General features: G+C 29.9%; 1 protein-coding gene and 1 pseudogene across 2 annotated transcripts in view; both read right to left on the reverse strand.

Annotated features, from left to right (window-relative positions):
* LOC107173366 (RYamide receptor-like) overlaps positions 1-19,662 on the reverse strand; it is a 122,205-nt gene that overhangs the window by 6,328 nt on the left and 96,215 nt on the right. For both annotated transcript variants that reach the window (XM_089229392.1, XM_089229391.1), the window contains 3 exons: positions 14,236-14,421; positions 12,609-12,818; positions 12,480-12,548 (listed from right to left, as the gene is read on the reverse strand). In XM_089229392.1, the coding sequence (XP_089085518.1) occupies positions 12,480-12,548; positions 12,609-12,818; positions 14,236-14,421 (465 nt within the window). The remainder of the gene's footprint in view (positions 1-12,479; positions 12,549-12,608; positions 12,819-14,235; positions 14,422-19,662) is intronic.
* Positions 66-685, reverse strand: LOC149055454 (uncharacterized; annotated as a pseudogene).

Consider the following 19,662-nt stretch of genomic DNA (forward strand, 5'->3'; position numbering starts at 1 on the left):
TTTTTTAATATTTAAGTTTAGGTAGCATATGCTTTATTAAGTTTTATTTATTACAACATGGTAAACTATCGCCACGATTTACTGTTACAAAGTATTCCCCCATTCTTACAATTACATTTTTTTGTATTACATTTTTTTTTTACAATTGCATCGTATATAACCTTGGCCACCACTTTTGGAAGCAGCTGTCGATACCTGTCTCAAAGACATTGTCTTGTCGTTTAACGATATCAATTTTTCTTTGCACACTGCAAATTGATTTCGAGTGTACAGCTGACTGATAATCCCATATTTTGTTCCTAATTTGTAGAAGTCATTATCAACGTCCATTACAACAGCCAAGATATTTTGGTAATCCATACGTCCTCGATCGATATCTGGAACACGCACTCTAACAGTATAACCCACGTGAGCAGGCGGAAATTTTTGGTTCGACGATCGCAGCATTACACTTGCTTGTGTTTGAAGTCCATTTAGTGCCAAAGCTCTATTCTTAATTGTATTCTCCTTCCTTTCATTTATGTCTTAACAAAATATTTGTTTGAATTGTTTTTGTAATAGGTATTATTGTTTTAAATTACATGCTTAATAATTCATTTTGGTTTTTGTCATCACTTTTATCGCTGAGCTTATCTTCATCATTATTTGCATGATTTTCAAAGGTCCATTTCCCCAGCCCCCCCATTTTGGAATTTCGAACTTTTTTTTTTTTTATTCGATTGTGCTACGTTAGTGCCGTTTGTTCTACATGGTCTCACGTTTGTGCTGACTTCCTAGCCCTATGAAATTAAATTTTAAGTATGGCGGGGCTGACGAAATGTTAGCCCCCCCATTTTGGAATTTCGAACTTTTTTTTTTTTATTCGATTGTGCTACGTTAGTGCCGTTTGTTCTACATGGTCTCACGTTTGTGCTGACTTCCTAGCCCTATGAAATTAAATTTTAAGTATGGCGGGGCTGACGAAATGTTAGCCCCCCCATTTTGGAATTTCGAACTTTTTTTTTTTTATTCGATTGTGCTACGTTAGTGCCGTTTGTTCTACATGGTCTCACGTTTGTGCTGACTTCCTAGCCCTATGAAATTAAATTTTAAGTATGGCGGGGCTGACGAAATGTTAGCCCCCCCATTTTGGAATTTCGAACTTTTTTTTTTTTTATTCGATTGTGCTACGTTAGTGCCGTTTGTTCTACATGGTCTCGCGTTTGTGCTGACTTCCTAGCCCTATGAAATTAAATTTTAAGTATAGCGGGGCTGACGAAATGTTAGCCCCCCCATTTTGGAATTTCGAACTTTTTTTTTTATTATTCGATTGTGCTACGTTAGTGCCGTTTGTTCTACATGGTCTCGCGTTTGTGCTGACTTCCTAGCCCTATGAAATTAAATTTTAAGTATAGCGGGGCTGAAGAAATGCTTACGTCGCAATATTGGCGTTTAAAAAAAAAATAACACAGTTGATTCTTGATAAACACTATCAATTAGTTGCTTAGTAAGATCACTAAAAATTTCAGTTACTTAATTAAATTATAGTATAGTGTTAATACCTTTTATTATTTTATTATTTTCCCATTTTCATGTCCTTATATCAATCACTTAATTAATATATTACTATAATAATTTCTAATTAAATATAGAGCCTCCTATATCTATATTATATATAAACAAAACTGATATGCCTAATCAACTTATAAACTTCCGATATTTGGAGGTGTTTATTTTTATCATTTTAGTATCGTCTGTTTATCAGTTCCAAAATATCGTACATCAAATGTACATCAATATTCCGAACATTAAAAGGGTATAAAAAATGGTATTACATGATGTATAATATTATATAGATAATGAATGATTAAAGATTTTTAAACTTAAAAATAATAAAGATACATAAACATTTTAAGTTGAATTTTGACAAAACTCATTAAAAACTCGAAAACTTAATTGTATATAGTTAAATGTTTACTAAACCAAAAAATCCCAAATATACATATAGTTTGAATAAATAAATAAATAAATTGAAAATAAAATATATACAAATAAATAAATTAGTTAATTAAACTCTTAAAATAATTTTATAATTCAATTCTTGGTAATATTGTGATGCCCGTTATTATTTTTATAATTAAACCTTTTTATCTCACTGGTGGTGTACTTAAGACAATGTTGTTCAATGTAGTCAAGGTTTTAACGTTCAGGAGACAGTTATAAATGATTTTGCCGTGTTATTAGCAACTGATTAATACAGTACATTGGTGCATACCTATATATTTTAAAACAGAAATAAATATGCAATAACTGAGAATTTAATATTGAGTGAGTAAATTTAGAGATAAGCTAATTTTAAGATTAAAGTTAGAAAATAACTTTCGCTTTTAGGTGAGCACCTTTTTTTAAATTCTGTTGTTAAATAATATTGATGCACAAATGATGTAAAACATTAAAATGGTCCAGCGCAAACATTGTATAATTCAAAAATTGAATTATACGCAACTGTCTCACAATTATAGTACTATACTATATTAACAATAGACAATAGTAATGCGCAAACGACAACTTGCATTATTTTTTTATAATAATAATTAAAAATGCATTATTATTATCCAACATAGGCTTTCTGTATTAGCAATATTATGATTAGGTATAGAAATTAGAAGGTGATATAACTACAGCAATAAAGTATAAAGATGTTAATCAGGAAATTTCTCAAGGCCGTACATGACTAATAATATAAGATCATTTTTAAATATTTTTTGTTAAAGTATATGTATATTTATATTTAATACCTATTGTGCTACGTTAGTGCCGTTTGTTCTACATGGTATCGCGTTTGTGCTCACTTCCTAGTCCTATGAAATTAAATTTTATATAGAGCGGATCAGGCCTGTTACCTCAGTAGGTACTACCAAAGTATACATATATAGATACACGTAAAAAAAATATTTTATCGATTGTTATTTCATTTGTATTTATGTGTAATCATAATTTAAACATTTTTTCATCTCCCCAATCTCGGAAAAATAAATTTTCCCGTGGTGTTACTAGTGTAACCTTAAACCAATACCATTCTTAATATATGCAATCGTTTTATCGACTCCAAAATGGTTCCAAAAATGGCTCAGAAAAAATTGTATAAAGATTGTACGAGAAAAAATATTTATTAATATTATAATTCAAACACAATATTGTTTTAACTACATATTTTATGGCATATGTTCTATAATTATATATTATATATTATGTGTTAGAATAAAGGGTGGTTCCATTTTCCTCCAAAAACGAGATATCGTTTTTCTCCCCTGTTCATTTTCCTTGACACAGAATTTTTGACTAAAATTATGTCTATTTTCCTCCGATGTTTCAGTCCAGTGGCATACCTAGGCCTCTCTTAGGGGGGGGGGGGAGGGGGGTGAAATATATTTTTACCTAATCTTAAAATTTCTTAAAAATTTACGTCACAGCTAATCTAACTTAACGGAAATTGTATTCTAGTAAAATACCAGATACCTATTACATAAAACATTTTAATAGGTACATAAAAAAGAAATTATTGTTTAATTTAATAATATAGTATAATTCATGTTATAAAATAATTTTATTATAATTATAATTTATAATACAAAGTCTAGTCTTCTGTTTTTCATACGAGACAATCGTGTGAAAATCAATGATAAGAGACAACGGTCGAACCACAGACCTCGAATTAATATTACAATTATTAATTATTATTATATTAGATTAGATTAGATTATTATCAAACTAGCTGACATCGGAAACTCGGAGGCCCTGTGGATTCGCTGAAAGTGGATATTGATTTTGGGGCCAAGTCGTTGGATTTATAAAAGTCGAAAGTTTGTGGAGGTGATTGAGGTTAGGATTTGTGATAAGAATGATAAGAATTGGTGATAAGGCTTGGAGGTTTGGAGGCAACGTTTGAAAGTTTCAGCATCTAGCAATCCGCCTCAACCATTATAAGTTGGTTGGTTAAAATCTCCCAGCATTTCACATGTACTATTTCGTATATGAAAATGTGTACGGCGTTTGTCTAGCTATCAGTCATCACCGGTGTTAGTCGATAGCCGGCTGGGCAATCCACTCTTGCCTTAAGTGGCTAGATATGTAATGCCTTCATGCGTGTACAGTGACTTTAAAGTGTAGACTGTAGAGCTTTCCTATCTAACATTGCCTATGAAAATCGGCCACTGAATAATACGGCCTCCCGTTGCATTTCCAGTGATTTTTCGTATCTATAAAACCGTCATTTTTTAATCCGTGTTTCGGTGTCTAGCAAGTAAGTCTCTTCAAGTGAATATCGATTAATATGTGTGCAGCAGCTTGTCAGGTAGGCAATCCACCTGCGGTGGATTGCAGACCCCCTGTTCCGCGGCGATAAATGAAACTCGGATACTTAGATAGTATAAACCATTGAGTTTATACTTAGTACTTAATATTTTATGTATATATCGCTGCCATTTAGTTTCGAAGCTGGAACTGTTTGAAAAACAAGTGTGAGTACCTATCTAGAAATCTCATATTGCCCATGAAAATTGGTCATTGAATAATACGGTCTCTCGTCGCATTTCTGGTGCTTTTTCGTATATAAAAACCGTCAATTTGAATCCGTGTTTCAGTGTCCAGCAAGAAAGTCCCCTCAAGTGAATATCGATTAACATATGTGAAGCAGCTTGTCAGGTAGGCAATCCACCTGCGGTGGATTGCAGACCCCCTGTTCTGCGGCAGTCAAGAAAAGTCTGCCACCATAGTAGTATATATTTATTTTGTTTACGCATAACATATAAATTACAGAACGCATATAAACGTATTTAACCTGATAAACCAATAGTATTTGATCATATAGACCCGCGGCCCGCGAAGCTTTTTTTTGGCCCCTCCAAAAATTTAAATTTTAAATCACAATAATATTATAACAAAGTCGCAATAAGAGGTTATACAATTTATACGATCTTATTACGAATTTATACATTACGGAATTTTTCTCTTGAAATTTTGTCAATATTTGGCAGTACGTATATTTGTGAATCAGCATTTTCTACAATGAATTTAATAAAACCAAATCAAGAAACCGTATTCACGATTCGTCTTTAGAATCGTGCATCAGATTAGCCACCACAGGGTGTTCAATTAAAATTAAGTTTTCGAGTTTTTAATGAGTTTTGTCAAAATTCAACTTAAAATGTTTATGTATCTTTATTATTTTTAAGTTTAAAAATCTTTAATCATTCATTATCTATATAATATTATACATCATGTAATACCATTTTTTATACCCTTTTAATGTTCGGAATATTGATGTACATTTGATGTACGATATTTTGGAACTGATAAACAGACGATACTAAAATGATAAAAATAAACACCTCCAAATATCGGAAGTTTATAAGTTGATTAGGCATATCAGTTTTGTTTATATATAATATAGATATAGGAGGCTCTATATTTAATTAGAAATTATTATAGTAATATATTAATTAAGTGATTGATATAAGGACATGAAAATGGGAAAATAATAAAATAATAAAAGGTATTAACACTATACTATAATTTAATTAAGTAACTGAAATTTTTAGTGATCTTACTAAGCAACTAATTGATAGTGTTTATCAAGAATCAACTGTGTTATTTTTTTTTTAAACGCCAATATTGCGACGTAAGCATTTCTTCAGCCCCGCTATACTTAAAATTTAATTTCATAGGGCTAGGAAGTCAGCACAAACGCGAGACCATGTAGAACAAACGGCACTAACGTAGCACAATCGAATAATAAAAAAAAAAGTTCGAAATTCCAAAATGGGGGGGCTAACATTTCGTCAGCCCCGCTATACTTAAAATTTAATTTCATAGGGCTAGGAAGTCAGCACAAACGCGAGACCATGTAGAACAAACGGCACTAACGTAGCACAATCGAATAAAAAAAAAAAAAGTTCGAAATTCCAAAATGGGGGGGCTAACATTTCGTCAGCCCCGCCATACTTAAAATTTAATTTCATAGGGCTAGGAAGTCAGCACAAACGTGAGACCATGTAGAACAAACGGCACTAACGTAGCACAATCGAATAAAAAAAAAAAAGTTCGAAATTCCAAAATGGGGGGGCTAACATTTCGTCAGCCCCGCCATACTTAAAATTTAATTTCATAGGGCTAGGAAGTCAGCACAAACGTGAGACCATGTAGAACAAACGGCACTAACGTAGCACAATCGAATAAAAAAAAAAAAAGTTCAAAATTCCAAAATGGGGGGGCTGGGGAAATGGACCTGATTTTCAAGAATCTTGACAATCTTTCGATAATCTGGAGTCAAGATTATCGTCGATTTTACCGTTAGACTCTTCCTCTATTTCATTTTCATCACTTCCTTTATTTTCTGGGCCAATTTGAGGGGCTGTCAAAAAAAATTCTTATTTAGTCACTATATATCGATCACACTTTATGCATATAAGGTGTCACTGCATATTAATATATTTAATTTAATTTTATAATTTATACTTACTTATAGACTGAAGTATTTGTTCTAACTCCTCTTCTGTTGCTAGTTTTTCTATTTGTTCTCGTGGAAGAGAAGATGTAAAAATACTTCTTTGTGATTTAGTGCCAAACATAGCTTCGTATGGCGTTTGCTTAATACCTTGATGATACGTCGTATTTTTTGCAAATTGGACAAATGGTAATGCTTCTGACCATTTTGTAGTGTCATTATCTTCCATCATAGCTCTCAGTATATTTTGGAAATCTTGGTTTGCCCTTTCGATGGAACCTTGCGTTTGGCTGTGACGTGGTTTACCATGCAAAATTTTCACACCATACCACATAGAACACAGCTCTGATATAACTTTATTTACGATCTCTCGTCCATTGTCGGAATGTAAAATATTTGGCGCTCCGAAAATAAGAAATATATTTAATAAGTGATGTGCAACTTCTTCTGCAGTTTTAGATTTTAAACGTATTAATTGAATACATTTGGTTTGGTGATCCTGATAATTTAATATAAATTTAAATTCACCATCTTTGCAAGTTTGTATATCTACCCCTAAGTCTACTTGACACCGGAAATTAAGTTCACGACTTATAATAGGTTTGATTACAATACCTTTTTTCGGAACTTTTTGTTTGGTTTGGCATTGAACACATAAACTTAAAAATAACATGACAACTTCATATGTTATATTTTTGAATTTGTTCTGCAATTCGTTCATCATTCTGGTTCGCCCTCCATGACCATTTTTTATACGAGCTTCGTACATAATGTCGTATAGTTCTTCGTTCTTTACATAGTAAATAATCTTAGTTTCACCTGCTTTTAACGGGATGATTAGTTTATGATTAACCATAATATCCATAACATCAAATCGATTTAATCGCCTGTAATCACTTCGCTGTTTATTTTTTTTTGCTTTAGCATTTAAAACTTCACTTATATATTTATTATATTTTTCAGTGCTTAAATAAAAACATTTATCTTCCCTTTTTTTAAAAATAAAAGTGCACTAAACTTTTCATAAAAAATATCTGTTTTACTTTTATCCATAATTAGTTTTAATTCGAATATAATATTAATAAAATATTACACTAAGGCTCGTTGTATTACACTAGACTGTTGAGCTCGGTTTATAATTAACGTCGATACTGACGAGGGTATATTTATATTTTATTATCTAGCAAACGATTGACAATCGGATTGTCTCATGCGACAACATTACTAACGTTCAAACGTCTCCATGCATATTGTGGCTTGGCAATAACATCTTAATTTTACAAAATAATACAAAAATACCTTTTACATACATTGCTTCAAGTGTGGTCAACATTTACCAAACACTGACTGTAAATGTCAACAATCACCGGTGTATGAACGCATTATGATAATTTCGTCAACATTCACTACGGATTTTGGTATATGTCAACCTACACCGGTGACTGTCAACATTCGCCTACCGCGGTCATACACCTTAACATATCTAGTTACAAGTTTAAGAACATAATTAGTGATTAAATATCTGAAATATTCTCGTTTAGAATTTTCGGAAAACGAATAATTAATAATTTTTTAACATGGTAATTAATTCTTGTTTAAAAATGATGAATTCCTGTCATTTGAAATTTTTATTTCTGTTTTAATTAATTTCTTACTTATTTATAATAGTCAAAGTACAATAATTTATATTTAAATTTAATAATACAGTTTCACTGTTTATTTATTGGAGTTTCTTATAGCAGTATTAAAATCATAAACAATTTTCTTAAATCAATAATTTTTAGAAAATGTGAACTTAATTATAAAAAAAAACTGAAACACTATTACGTATAATAAATAATAATATATTATGTATAATTATTATATTAAGTAATTTATTTAAATATTCAATGAAATCTTTACAACTTCAAAGCGTGTAACAGGATTTAATTGACTAAGAAAAATGCATAATTCAAAATCTTGTAGAAATAATAATAATTGTGCCTTATTTTCGTTAACGATATAGTATACTATGTTTTCGGACTGCTAAGGCCTATATTTTTCATCGGAAAAATCGCAAAAAAATATTTTTCATTTTCTTAGATTGTAGTTGAATATAAATACGCTTCGTTGGTTTTTAAATTTTTAGAAGCCACAGTCGTCCACATGTCATCACTACTGATTTTTTTTTTATACAGTTCTAAGCTCATTACAACAAACCACATTACCTAGGTACCTCAATAATCTTTTTTCCGTTACATTAATCTTCGTTTGAACTTTCTTGTAAATATTTTAAATCACAACTATAGTTTCACAACCTTCATTTAATATTTATCACATTATGCGATATGTATCCTTATTTTTTCAACTAAATACTGTAGTCACAGCGTTTCGTTAAATTCCTTCATTTTATTTTGTTCATTACATCCTTCGCATTCCGCAAAATTACTTTTCCCATGTCATAGTTGAGAATTTGAACTCAACCGCCTTATTTGGTATTTTATTTTACACTCAACCCTCATTGTGTATTTGTAGTTTAATCTGTTGTTGTATTTCCCGCGAAAAGTTCATTGTTACACACAGGCTCGTACTGCAGGCAACTACAACGGGGTGGTTGCAAACAAATTTAATAGCGTTGATTTTTTTATTTAATTCTATAGTCTATAACTTATAAGTAAAGGTCCATTAGGATTCGCGTGGGCCACTGTAATTAAGTTGTTAAATTCGAATTCAATGTTATTAACATTATGTTGATATCATTAACCACTATACACGAAAAACAGTTCTGAGCGTAGACGGTCTGTTAGTCAGCTTGTACGTTATAAGAATAATTAATATTAGGTTTTAAGCCAAGGTATCTGTATGAACTATTGATTAGAAAACTTGTTTTACATTTTAAACCTTTTTTCTATAAAAACTTAAAATTTTAGAAATTTGTAACTACAAAAAATTTCGAGATTTTGATGAACTTTATCAAATTTCGATCTTAAAATACTTATAATTACAGAAATCATGCTTTTGTATCTTTAATATTTTTTATAATTGCTAATAACAACTGGTGAGGAACCCTGTATAAAATTTCAAAACTTTCTAATCCAATGAAAAATTGTTTTTAATGTTAAAATAATTTAAAAAACTTTAAAGTAAATAGTTGCTCAAGACGATGTAAAATATTCTAAAAATTGTATCATGTTAACTAATAAACATTTAATGAAAATTTTAAATATCTACGACTATTAGTTATGGAATCTCTAAAAAACGAGAAGATCATTTAATCATTTGATAAGAATCGTAAAATGTATAGTAGAATATTTGATATTAGCCTGTTACAAATATTTTGAGATTGTACATTTTTTGTACATCTTAAAATACTTATAACTCACTTCAAAACAAACAGCGCCGGTGGGAGGTTTTGCGGGGGCAGATTTTTTTTCATGGGCCCGAGACATTTTTTTTTTTTTTGTTAGGGAAAACAAATTTCCTTCGCACGTCCTAGTACTTGTAGGTTAAGTTATATAAAAATCAATCTACAAGTCGCAACTGCAGACGTCAGACAGGACTTGTATTTTTAACTTGAAAAACAAAATTATGAGCTTAAAATAGTAAACAAATTATTTATTGGCAAGGCAACTAATTTGAGTCATTACGACATTGAATTGGGAATAATCAAATAAATAATATGATAACACGAAGGTTGTAAAATTCAAAATTAACCATTACTCATATGATAAAAAATTAATTGGTGCTAATAATAGTGCATTTTACTCCTCTATCTACCATAAACCATTAGGATTATTTGATAATCAAAAATACAATATTAAATGCTTTATCGTTTTATAATTCATAAAAATGTTAAAAATATCTTAGCTATACATTGTTCTAGATTTCATTCATAGGTTTGATAAAAATATATATACCTACTATTTTTTGTATTTAATTGAATTTTTCGTTCTTTTCACTATAGTTTTATCGTAATATAGTAGTTAATAGTTAGTTCTTTAGTTCTTTTATTACAGTTATTTAGCCGATATCCAGACGATAACACAATTACATAATAAATAATACATTTTAATTACTGAATAATATATTATTTATGACGTAATATCGTAAACGAGCTTGTTTTAAACATAATTTAAACAAAATACACTTTAGTTAATTTAGTATAACCGATAAAATTCTTGTTTAAAATGTATTTTATATGATGTATGTGATGAGCCGTAACGCACTGCAAGAATATAATGATATTATACCTAATAAATTATGACATTTTTAAATTTAATTAATTGGTGTAAAATAAATTCATAATATTAAAATAAAAAATAAAAACATTATTATATTTTGTAACATGCAATTAGAGTTTTCATTGTGTTGATATTTCCAATTATGTTTTTCCCCGTATAATTATATAATAATATATATACATGTAATAGGTCTATTGATTTTTTCATCACTAATACAATATCAAGTACATTTGATACTTTTTATTTATTAAAAAGATTTAATATGAAGCTTTAGTCAATACTTGTTGTTTTTTTTTATCATTATTTATATTAATACTCAATAATAAATACAATTTTAGTGTTTTTATTTTGAATAATTTAATCTATGGGGTATTTCACAATAAAAAAGAAGGAAATTAATTACAGAAAATTAGTAAATAATTGTAAACATGATATTTGGTGATTGCTCTTCTTTAATTCAATTGATATTAAATATAATTTTTTTAATAAAAAAAAAAAATATGAAATAAATGATTATTATATTTTTGAATCATATTAAAAGAAAAATGTCAGCCACAGTTTTGTAAAACGATTTTAATATCTCTCAGAGCGAATGTTTTAATAGTTTGTAATGTATTAAAAAGCTGGAAACGTTTCTTTAGAATTTAAACCAGACCACAAATTTAATTCAGTTCTTTATACTAATATGGGATATGCATTTTATAATTTCAATTAAGAATGTTACAGAAAAATAAAGAGAGATATTAATTTGAAATTATTTTTTATTATTCTATTTTTCCACGAGATACATTTGCATGAGAAGTCAGTTAGATAATACCTATTCAATATACTTAAGAATATATTGTGTGTATTATAATGTTTAAAACATTATATTTTTCGTTTTTTTAATAAATGTTTATTTGTTGTCAGTGTTTTTGTTTAGGTAATAACTGTTTGGTAAATAGTTTGTTCAGTGTAATAAAATATATATTATATAATATATACAATAAATATTAAATGTTTACATTACTTATTACAAATACAAACTTTTTTTGTTCCATTTTTTTTCACATTATTTTCGTTCTGTTTTTCAAGTAGGACATGTTGAAATTCGACGTTATTTTGGGGTGTTTTTTAAGCGCATTCAATGCTCGAATACCACGTTTATTTAATATAAAAATAAAATACAAACAATGTTTTTATTTCAGAACTCATTGCTTGTCCTGTTGTGTCAGAAAATGCATGGAACTTTAGTTGATTTACATTAATAATATTGTCGTGTTGTTAGTAATTTTTCGGTTATTGGGGGAAAAAGGTTTTGTAATATTAATAATTTAATACAAGATATAGGTACCTAGTAGAAGTGATATCGATGATGGTGGATTTATAAATATCGGCCAAATTCAGGTATAATAAAAATAATATGATTATATTATAATTATTGAAATAATTGATTTTTAATAACTACTTAGGATAATAACATTAATGGGAATATTATGATAATAGCTTGCAAAAACTTTGAAAACATTCATGTTTAAAAAAAAAAAAAAAAATTTTTCATGTTTTTAAAACATTTTTCATTGACTTACAAATTATAAAAATTTCTTAGATGATTAATACATAAATCGAATCGTATTTAAATAAACTTGTGTGTATAAAACCAGTAACACTTTTATAGCTGTTGTAGAGCGATTAATGTATTATAAGTTATTAGTTCAGATTTCGGGTTAATAGCATTATACTTATATTTGATTTAAAAGTCAAATCATGTCGTATAATATATAAGGTACACTCACCAGAAGGATATTATACGGCAGCCAACAAACCGTGAACGCTATGACCACGGTGACCATCATTTTTATCATCTGAAAAAATCGAAAACAATATTGACAGTTTTGGAAACCGCGACTTGTCGGAAGCGTTACTTTTCTCTTCGACTTGGCCATCCTGACGTCTCTGGAGTTTTGCGCCTCGCCCGGAGTCCTTTTGCCCCATACCACCACACCGATGTTGACATATGTAAATAGTAAAACGGCGAATGGTATGCAATACTGAAGCACCAACAAAGCCACATTATAATAATGTCGGACGTTCTCACTTGGCCATTTCTCGTTGCAAATATAGAATCCGCATTCCTATAAAACAGCCATTGATATAAATAACTGATCGATAGAGTACTGCTGAATCGGCATGGATGTAAATGACAATGAATATGATTTACACAGAACATCACGAAATGGAATAATTTACGGTAAAAAAAAAAATATATATATAAATAACATGATCGGCCTGATTCGCAAACATCTGATAACTCTGCAATGATCAATTTTTAGGAAAAATAAAACATCTTATTAGTTAAGATTCTAGAATACATCATAATGTATTTTCATCTAATATCAATAATTCAATACATAAATAATATTGTAATATTTTGTTTTTGACAAATAATATTTTATAAAAAGTTATATAGAGGTGCAACAATGATTTATCATGGTCGGAGTTGAGATAATTTTGTCGGGACTTTAAAGGCTGAAATTTTGTTTTCAGAGTGAAGATGGTTTTAAACAATGAGTTCCTTTTTTTTTGAAAATAAAAAGCAGTGATCTTAAAATCATCGCTTTGAAGATTTATGATAATTGCGAACCAGTCCGAAGATGTAATGTACTGTTAACTGTCAAATGATTTCATATTTTTTCAAGCTTTTACGCAAAACGTGGCAGAAGTCAGGCAGTATAAAGGCACCTTATATTAGTCTTGTGTTATAATATATTGTTGTTAATATTTAAAAGATATATTATATATACATATATAATATATATAATATAATATACATATAATATACATATAATATATATAATATAATATACATATAATATATATATAGTATATAACGAATTAATTGTTTTAGAAAAAACATTTTTAACAATAGTATATATCGTCTTGATTATAACGGTGTTGTGTTATTATTGTTTGGAGAATTTGAAGTTTTCGCTTGATCTAAAAACTAATACGAAAAACTATTGTTTTCGTCCCGAGCTTGTACAGAACTTTCATTGAGAAACTTACAATATATCTTTGTCATATAGATACGTCGGTTAATAGACGGGCGGGTAGTGTGAAAAGTTATTTGTCAAAAAAAAAGTATAATAGAGCTTACTTTCCCAATAATATCACTTTTTGAAAACGCATACTTTTATGTTTTATTTTTTTCTCCACAATTTTCAACCGAGTTGTTACTATACTTATTTAACTTATCAAAATGTATTTCAAAACTTATGTATATATATATATATATATATAAATTGATGAGATTTTATATTTTAAAACTCGAGGTCTGTGTACAACATTATTTGTTTATATTTCGTTTGGTACAATTAATTTAGTCTCCATTTTCATACCTTCGAAAAAGCTTATTAATTTCTTCTGATTTAGCTCGAATACGTACGTACGTATTAGTATTGGAAGATTGATTTAAGAAAAAAATCATTCTTCAAAAAATCCGAACACATTAGTCTGATGATGATAATAATAATAATATGATAAGATAATAACCTGATGCCAATACGACGGCTGTTCCAATGTCGTAACCAGGAGGATCGGAAAAGCTGTAATCACGGCCACAGTCCAGACTAATGCTATTATGTATTTGGCTTGATGTCTGCTGGCTCTTGGTTTCAGTGGCCACATAATTGCAATGTACCTGTCGACGCTAATTGCCACCAGCGTGTATGCACTCACCTGTACGAAACACGGCGGTACGCCATCATTATTAATTGAGCAATAGTTAATGTTTGAATAGTCATTGGGTATGTTCTATTTTACGACAAGTCAAGTTGATTTATCTTGAACCGTTATTATAGATAAACGCTAAGCGACTGAAACGTCGAATGGGGCAGCTGACATTCGTTACTGCACCGTTTCGAATAAACGTTTTTCTTTATTTTACAATGAAAATAAATATTATTATGTTATAAGTGTTCTGTGAGAAATAAATCGTAAATTAACCGTGTTAATAACAGCGTAAATAATATTTATCACTTCAAAGTTGAACAAAACACGAATCATCAATGATTAGCTATCATATCGCTGGTTGCAACAGTATTTTGACAGTACTTTTTACAATTAATAGCTTTTTGAAATCATTACTCTAATTTATAATATCGTTTTAGTTTTTTTTTCCATACAACAAAAATTTTATTCAGAACAATTCACGTTTTATTTTTCAGATTAAAAATAACACAATTATGATTTATAATTTATGAACATGCGTGTAACGTCTTCGATTAATTTAATTTTAGATGAACAATGTTTAAGTCGAAACGTTAAAAATTGCTACAGATTGGAACTCATGACAAATGAAAGTTCTACGTTGAAGTTTTGGAATTTCAACTTTATTTTTTCAATAAGAAATCGTTCAAGATTATGTCAAAGTGTTTAAATGTGCGTTTTGGTAAAATGTAAAATAAGTAAGTTATAGACTTATAAATATTGAATTATTATATTATTTACGTAATAAATTATACATTTTTTAGGACGTTATAAAATTATGAATTTTCATTAATGGATTTTTTTTTCGGTTAGTTAGTTTGAAATTTTCCTTTTTGAATAAGTATCTGCAAATTCAATAAATGCTTTATTGTCATCATCATGGTTGTTTTTACAGAATTATTTCAAAAATCTCGACTTTATTTTTTAAATACGACAGTTTTTTAAATTAAAAATGATTAAGAAACTCTAGCTTTCGCCATCGTGAATGATGCAAATCAAGTGATTGACAATCAACCGTGCTATGTATACTTTGTATTCTGTTTTTATCAACCAACGTGATTATTTTTATTTTTGAATATTTTTATCAAATATCCTAAGATTGTATGACACGCCCTGTCTTTAATGTACTCAGAGTCTGAAATGTTAGAGTATTATAACCGGAAACACTCTAAGCCTTAGAGTCTAAGGATATACTCGTAATGCTTAAATTTTCATTAAGGGTTAATGTGTTTGAACTGTACATGTTAGTTTAAAATGTAAACTGTAAGCTGTCAAATAGTTCAAAATTGTGATTCGTATTATTAATGCTTATTGAATGTGGTTATTTTCAAGGCATACATAATAGAGAGTTGCCTATAATATGGTTTTATGCTGTGTTTATTTTAATAAATTGATGTTATACGTAACAATCGTTTTTTAATTTTGTTTTTTCACTTTGTTAGCGTATACCGACTATTTTAATAGTTTTAATAAAAAGGATTTTTTGATGAAAGTCATTTTGCTATTCTGCAAAATTTTCTATGAAAATCTACCTTTCAAGTTTTAGCTATATGTCCTCCTACTGAAGTAAACGTAAAGGATCGCACACGATTGATTAATGATAATTTAAAAATGAAAGTTCTACAATGAAACATATTTTGAGATATGTTAAAACAAAAAAGATGTTTTATTTCATCATCATTACATAAAGTCAACATTGGTCGTTTTGAAAGTCACACGGCAGTGGTGTATCAATTTTGCCTATACAGCACGCCGTCATAAAAAATATGAAAAAAATCGAATAACTTCCTTCAGTTTATTACTGCAGTGGTTACCGTTAAGGTAATCACTTTGATACTTGAAAAAATGGATAACATAAAGATAAAGTGAATGATAATATTAAATGAAAATTAATACATGTATGTAGTACAGCCAGTACTTATATTTTTCGATAATTATGTACAATTAATAACATTAACTGTGATTATAATAAGCGTCGACCATTGTATTTGATTATATACTGAAGCAGTCTTGTAAAATAAACTTTTTAAAATTATTTTAGTACCTACTGACACAGATAATCATTTTGAGCAGTTTGAATACTCAGTAAAAAGTATTTATGTACAAATGCAAAAACTTTAAAATATTATCAATATTTTTACAAAACATTTTTTCCCATTAATTAATCTACTAAATAATTTTTTTCTAATTTTCATATCTTTCAATCTTTTAATAGAGATAATTGTATGCCGTTTAATTTTGCGTATCTGTGAATTGCTCATCGGTATTTTTTGTATAGGTATTTTGATGGTCGATTAGGTTTAATTCATATGTGAAAAATAAATATCATTAAATACGAATATTATGTATTTTAAATATTTAACGAGATTGAATTGAAAGAAACTGAGAAGGAAAATTATTTGATTTTTATTCAGAAATTCTGAAAAAATATTTAAAATACTTTTACACTCAAGTATAATACCTCTATTATATAACTTTCAAGGCTGGATAATATATTATACATACATCGTCGTCACATTAATTATAGTTTCGGTGTTTGATATTCAACGTGCCCTATCGTTTTATATGCATACGTGATATTTTGACGGGACTTGGCGTGTTAGCAACTAGGAATTTCGCTGCTTATCAGATTTCGGTTAACAGAGGTATCTCTTTACGTAAAATCATATCGATAATGTGGAACCACGCCAGATGAAGTCTATCTAAACGTGATATTTCGTACACATTATATTTGCAGAGCTAATGGAGTTAAGTCTATATAATGCATATGAATTAATGCACATCACTAAGCCCGTAGATATTGTGCTTCTTTCGTATCAATTACGCCGTGCTTGTCAAGGCTCTTACGTTTTTGACATTCGACACAGTGGCATGATAGTCGTAGCTGGTACCTTTTACGATTGGTATAAAATATATGTTATAATATTCTAACGTCACACAAAACCTTTAACTGAGATCGGTCGGAGCCGAGGATTACACTGATTTATTGGTTATTGTATGGAAGTAATTTTTTGTTTTATATTTTGTTGTATTTTCCAGTTATACCACGTCGAGAAACGCGATTCGTATTATAAGTGTAAAACAAAGCGTGCGCTTGTAAATGGCCAATTTGACAGTGGTGAAAAAGAAAACCATAACAGAGTAAAAACAAGGAATTTCTATGCCATAACGATATTATCATCAGTACGATAACACAAACATACATGTAGGATTTGTCACGTCATGTCAGCACGAAATTCGTTGTTTTCACCGACATACATACACATAATATCTATTATATTTTATGGGTACGAACAGGCATAATACTGACACGTGTGCTTGCTGACGTCGTTTCCACGCTTTAAATCACCGAAACAAATATTATTATTATTATTATTATTATTGCTACGACGTGGATATCCTTTTGCGCCGCGAATATCCTTTTCCATCGCCGCCACGATGTCTCCGGGTATTATTGTTCTTTCGATCTAGTATTCCGCTCGAATGGGGTCATGACGATGAGAGTGCGCCACCGTCTTCATCTGTCGACTTATCATTTCGATCTTTATACGTTATAATATTAGTTTATTGTTTTGTATATGCGCGAAAACCTTAAACCACAAAAGTCCATCGACGGCACGGTAGGTACACTGTTTGGTTCGTATTATATTATATTATGTGCACAGTCATATTGTTATACGGACTTGCTTAACTTTGGACGAGGATGTCGATTTTCCACTCCACCGCCGGACGCCACAAGGTCCCACCGAATGAAAAGCTGTGATATCGAAGGCCATATATATCATGAACACATGCGCGTTGTCCCCTAATCTTCCGAACATACTGCAACGTGGAAAATATATTTTGTGTTCAGTATTTCTGATGCTGCGCGGTGACCTTCGTAATAATAGAGAAAATTGGCCGTCTAGCATCAAAATGAAACGTATTGTCATGTACCCAACACTACGTCCAACTTAGAATAAAGATAGTCTTTATATTAGCTATAATAGATAGATTATAATAATAGATAGGACAGACGTTGGTATGTAGGCGTCTAATCTCTTTTTTGCTTATATGCGACAGGGTCACTATAAATCGGTCTTGTCAACTGTTAAGTCTAGTGACCGACTCATTCGAGTTATGTAGTGTGCTTACACAGGATAAATTGTTAGGATAGTTTAAAGAGTCAATAAAGTACATATATTATTATGTTAATTTAAAGTGTATTTTCTTTTCTAGACAATCGCTTAATACCTATACGAAAAATCATTTGGTTTTCAGTTTTTCACCTACTACAGAGAGCGGAACAAATAAGAATTATCGTCTTACGGATATAACTGAAGACACAATATAAAAACATAACGCAGCATCACTGTCCATAAATCATGTTGCTCATAACAGTATGGACATCATCGACAGTGCACACAGTATGTGGTTTTTAACGATATTTTAACCAAGTCAAAAGTCATCGTCATACCTATGTAAAATATTACAATATATTTTAGAAATCGGCATAACCCACGTAAAAGCACAGATAGTGTTTTCACTCGATTAAATATTTTTGATAATGGATCGAAGATTCTCTCTGTATTTTATTGCCAAAAGTTATTGCACGAAATCGGAACTGCACAATTTTGCTTCTTACGTGTCGTATACGTGCAAAAGACGGAGATGACACAATATGTGGGCTTGGCGTCCCCTTAAAAGTACCTATATATTATTATTATTATTATCGTTACCGTACCGTCGTCATTGTCCAAATGGTATGAAAAAAAGTGGGTGAAAACAGTGCATAATTATTGCGTTGCCTTTGTCACCTCGAGTCGACGCGTTTTTTTCGGATGTCCTCCGCGCACCGTGTTCTATTGTTCATGGTCGCCATAATAAGCAGCACCGCTGATCAGACGAATAAAGGCTTAGCGTGCACCCGCACAATGATATTATGCACCGAATGAATGAAAACATTCTATTTATCACAATTTCCGTAAGCACCGCCTTTACAAGCTTAAAATAATAATATATTGTAAACAACGCGGCATCTACATCGTTACAATGTGTTTGTATTGTATTTTCAGAAAATGAAAATATAATAATAATTGATAGGTTTAACCATTAGACGAATGGAGGAATGATAAAATTACATTTTGAAATACCTTATTTATTTTATTCCGTAATATCAAAGTGAAATATTCCAATACCTACGTCTTGAATCGCTATTCCGATGTCAGAAGT

Source organism: Diuraphis noxia, unplaced genomic scaffold (genome assembly GCF_037042655.1).
Source record: "Diuraphis noxia isolate RWA-SAM2 unplaced genomic scaffold, SU_Dnox_SAM2 contig0005, whole genome shotgun sequence".
Taxonomy (NCBI): Eukaryota; Metazoa; Arthropoda; class Insecta; order Hemiptera; family Aphididae; genus Diuraphis; species Diuraphis noxia.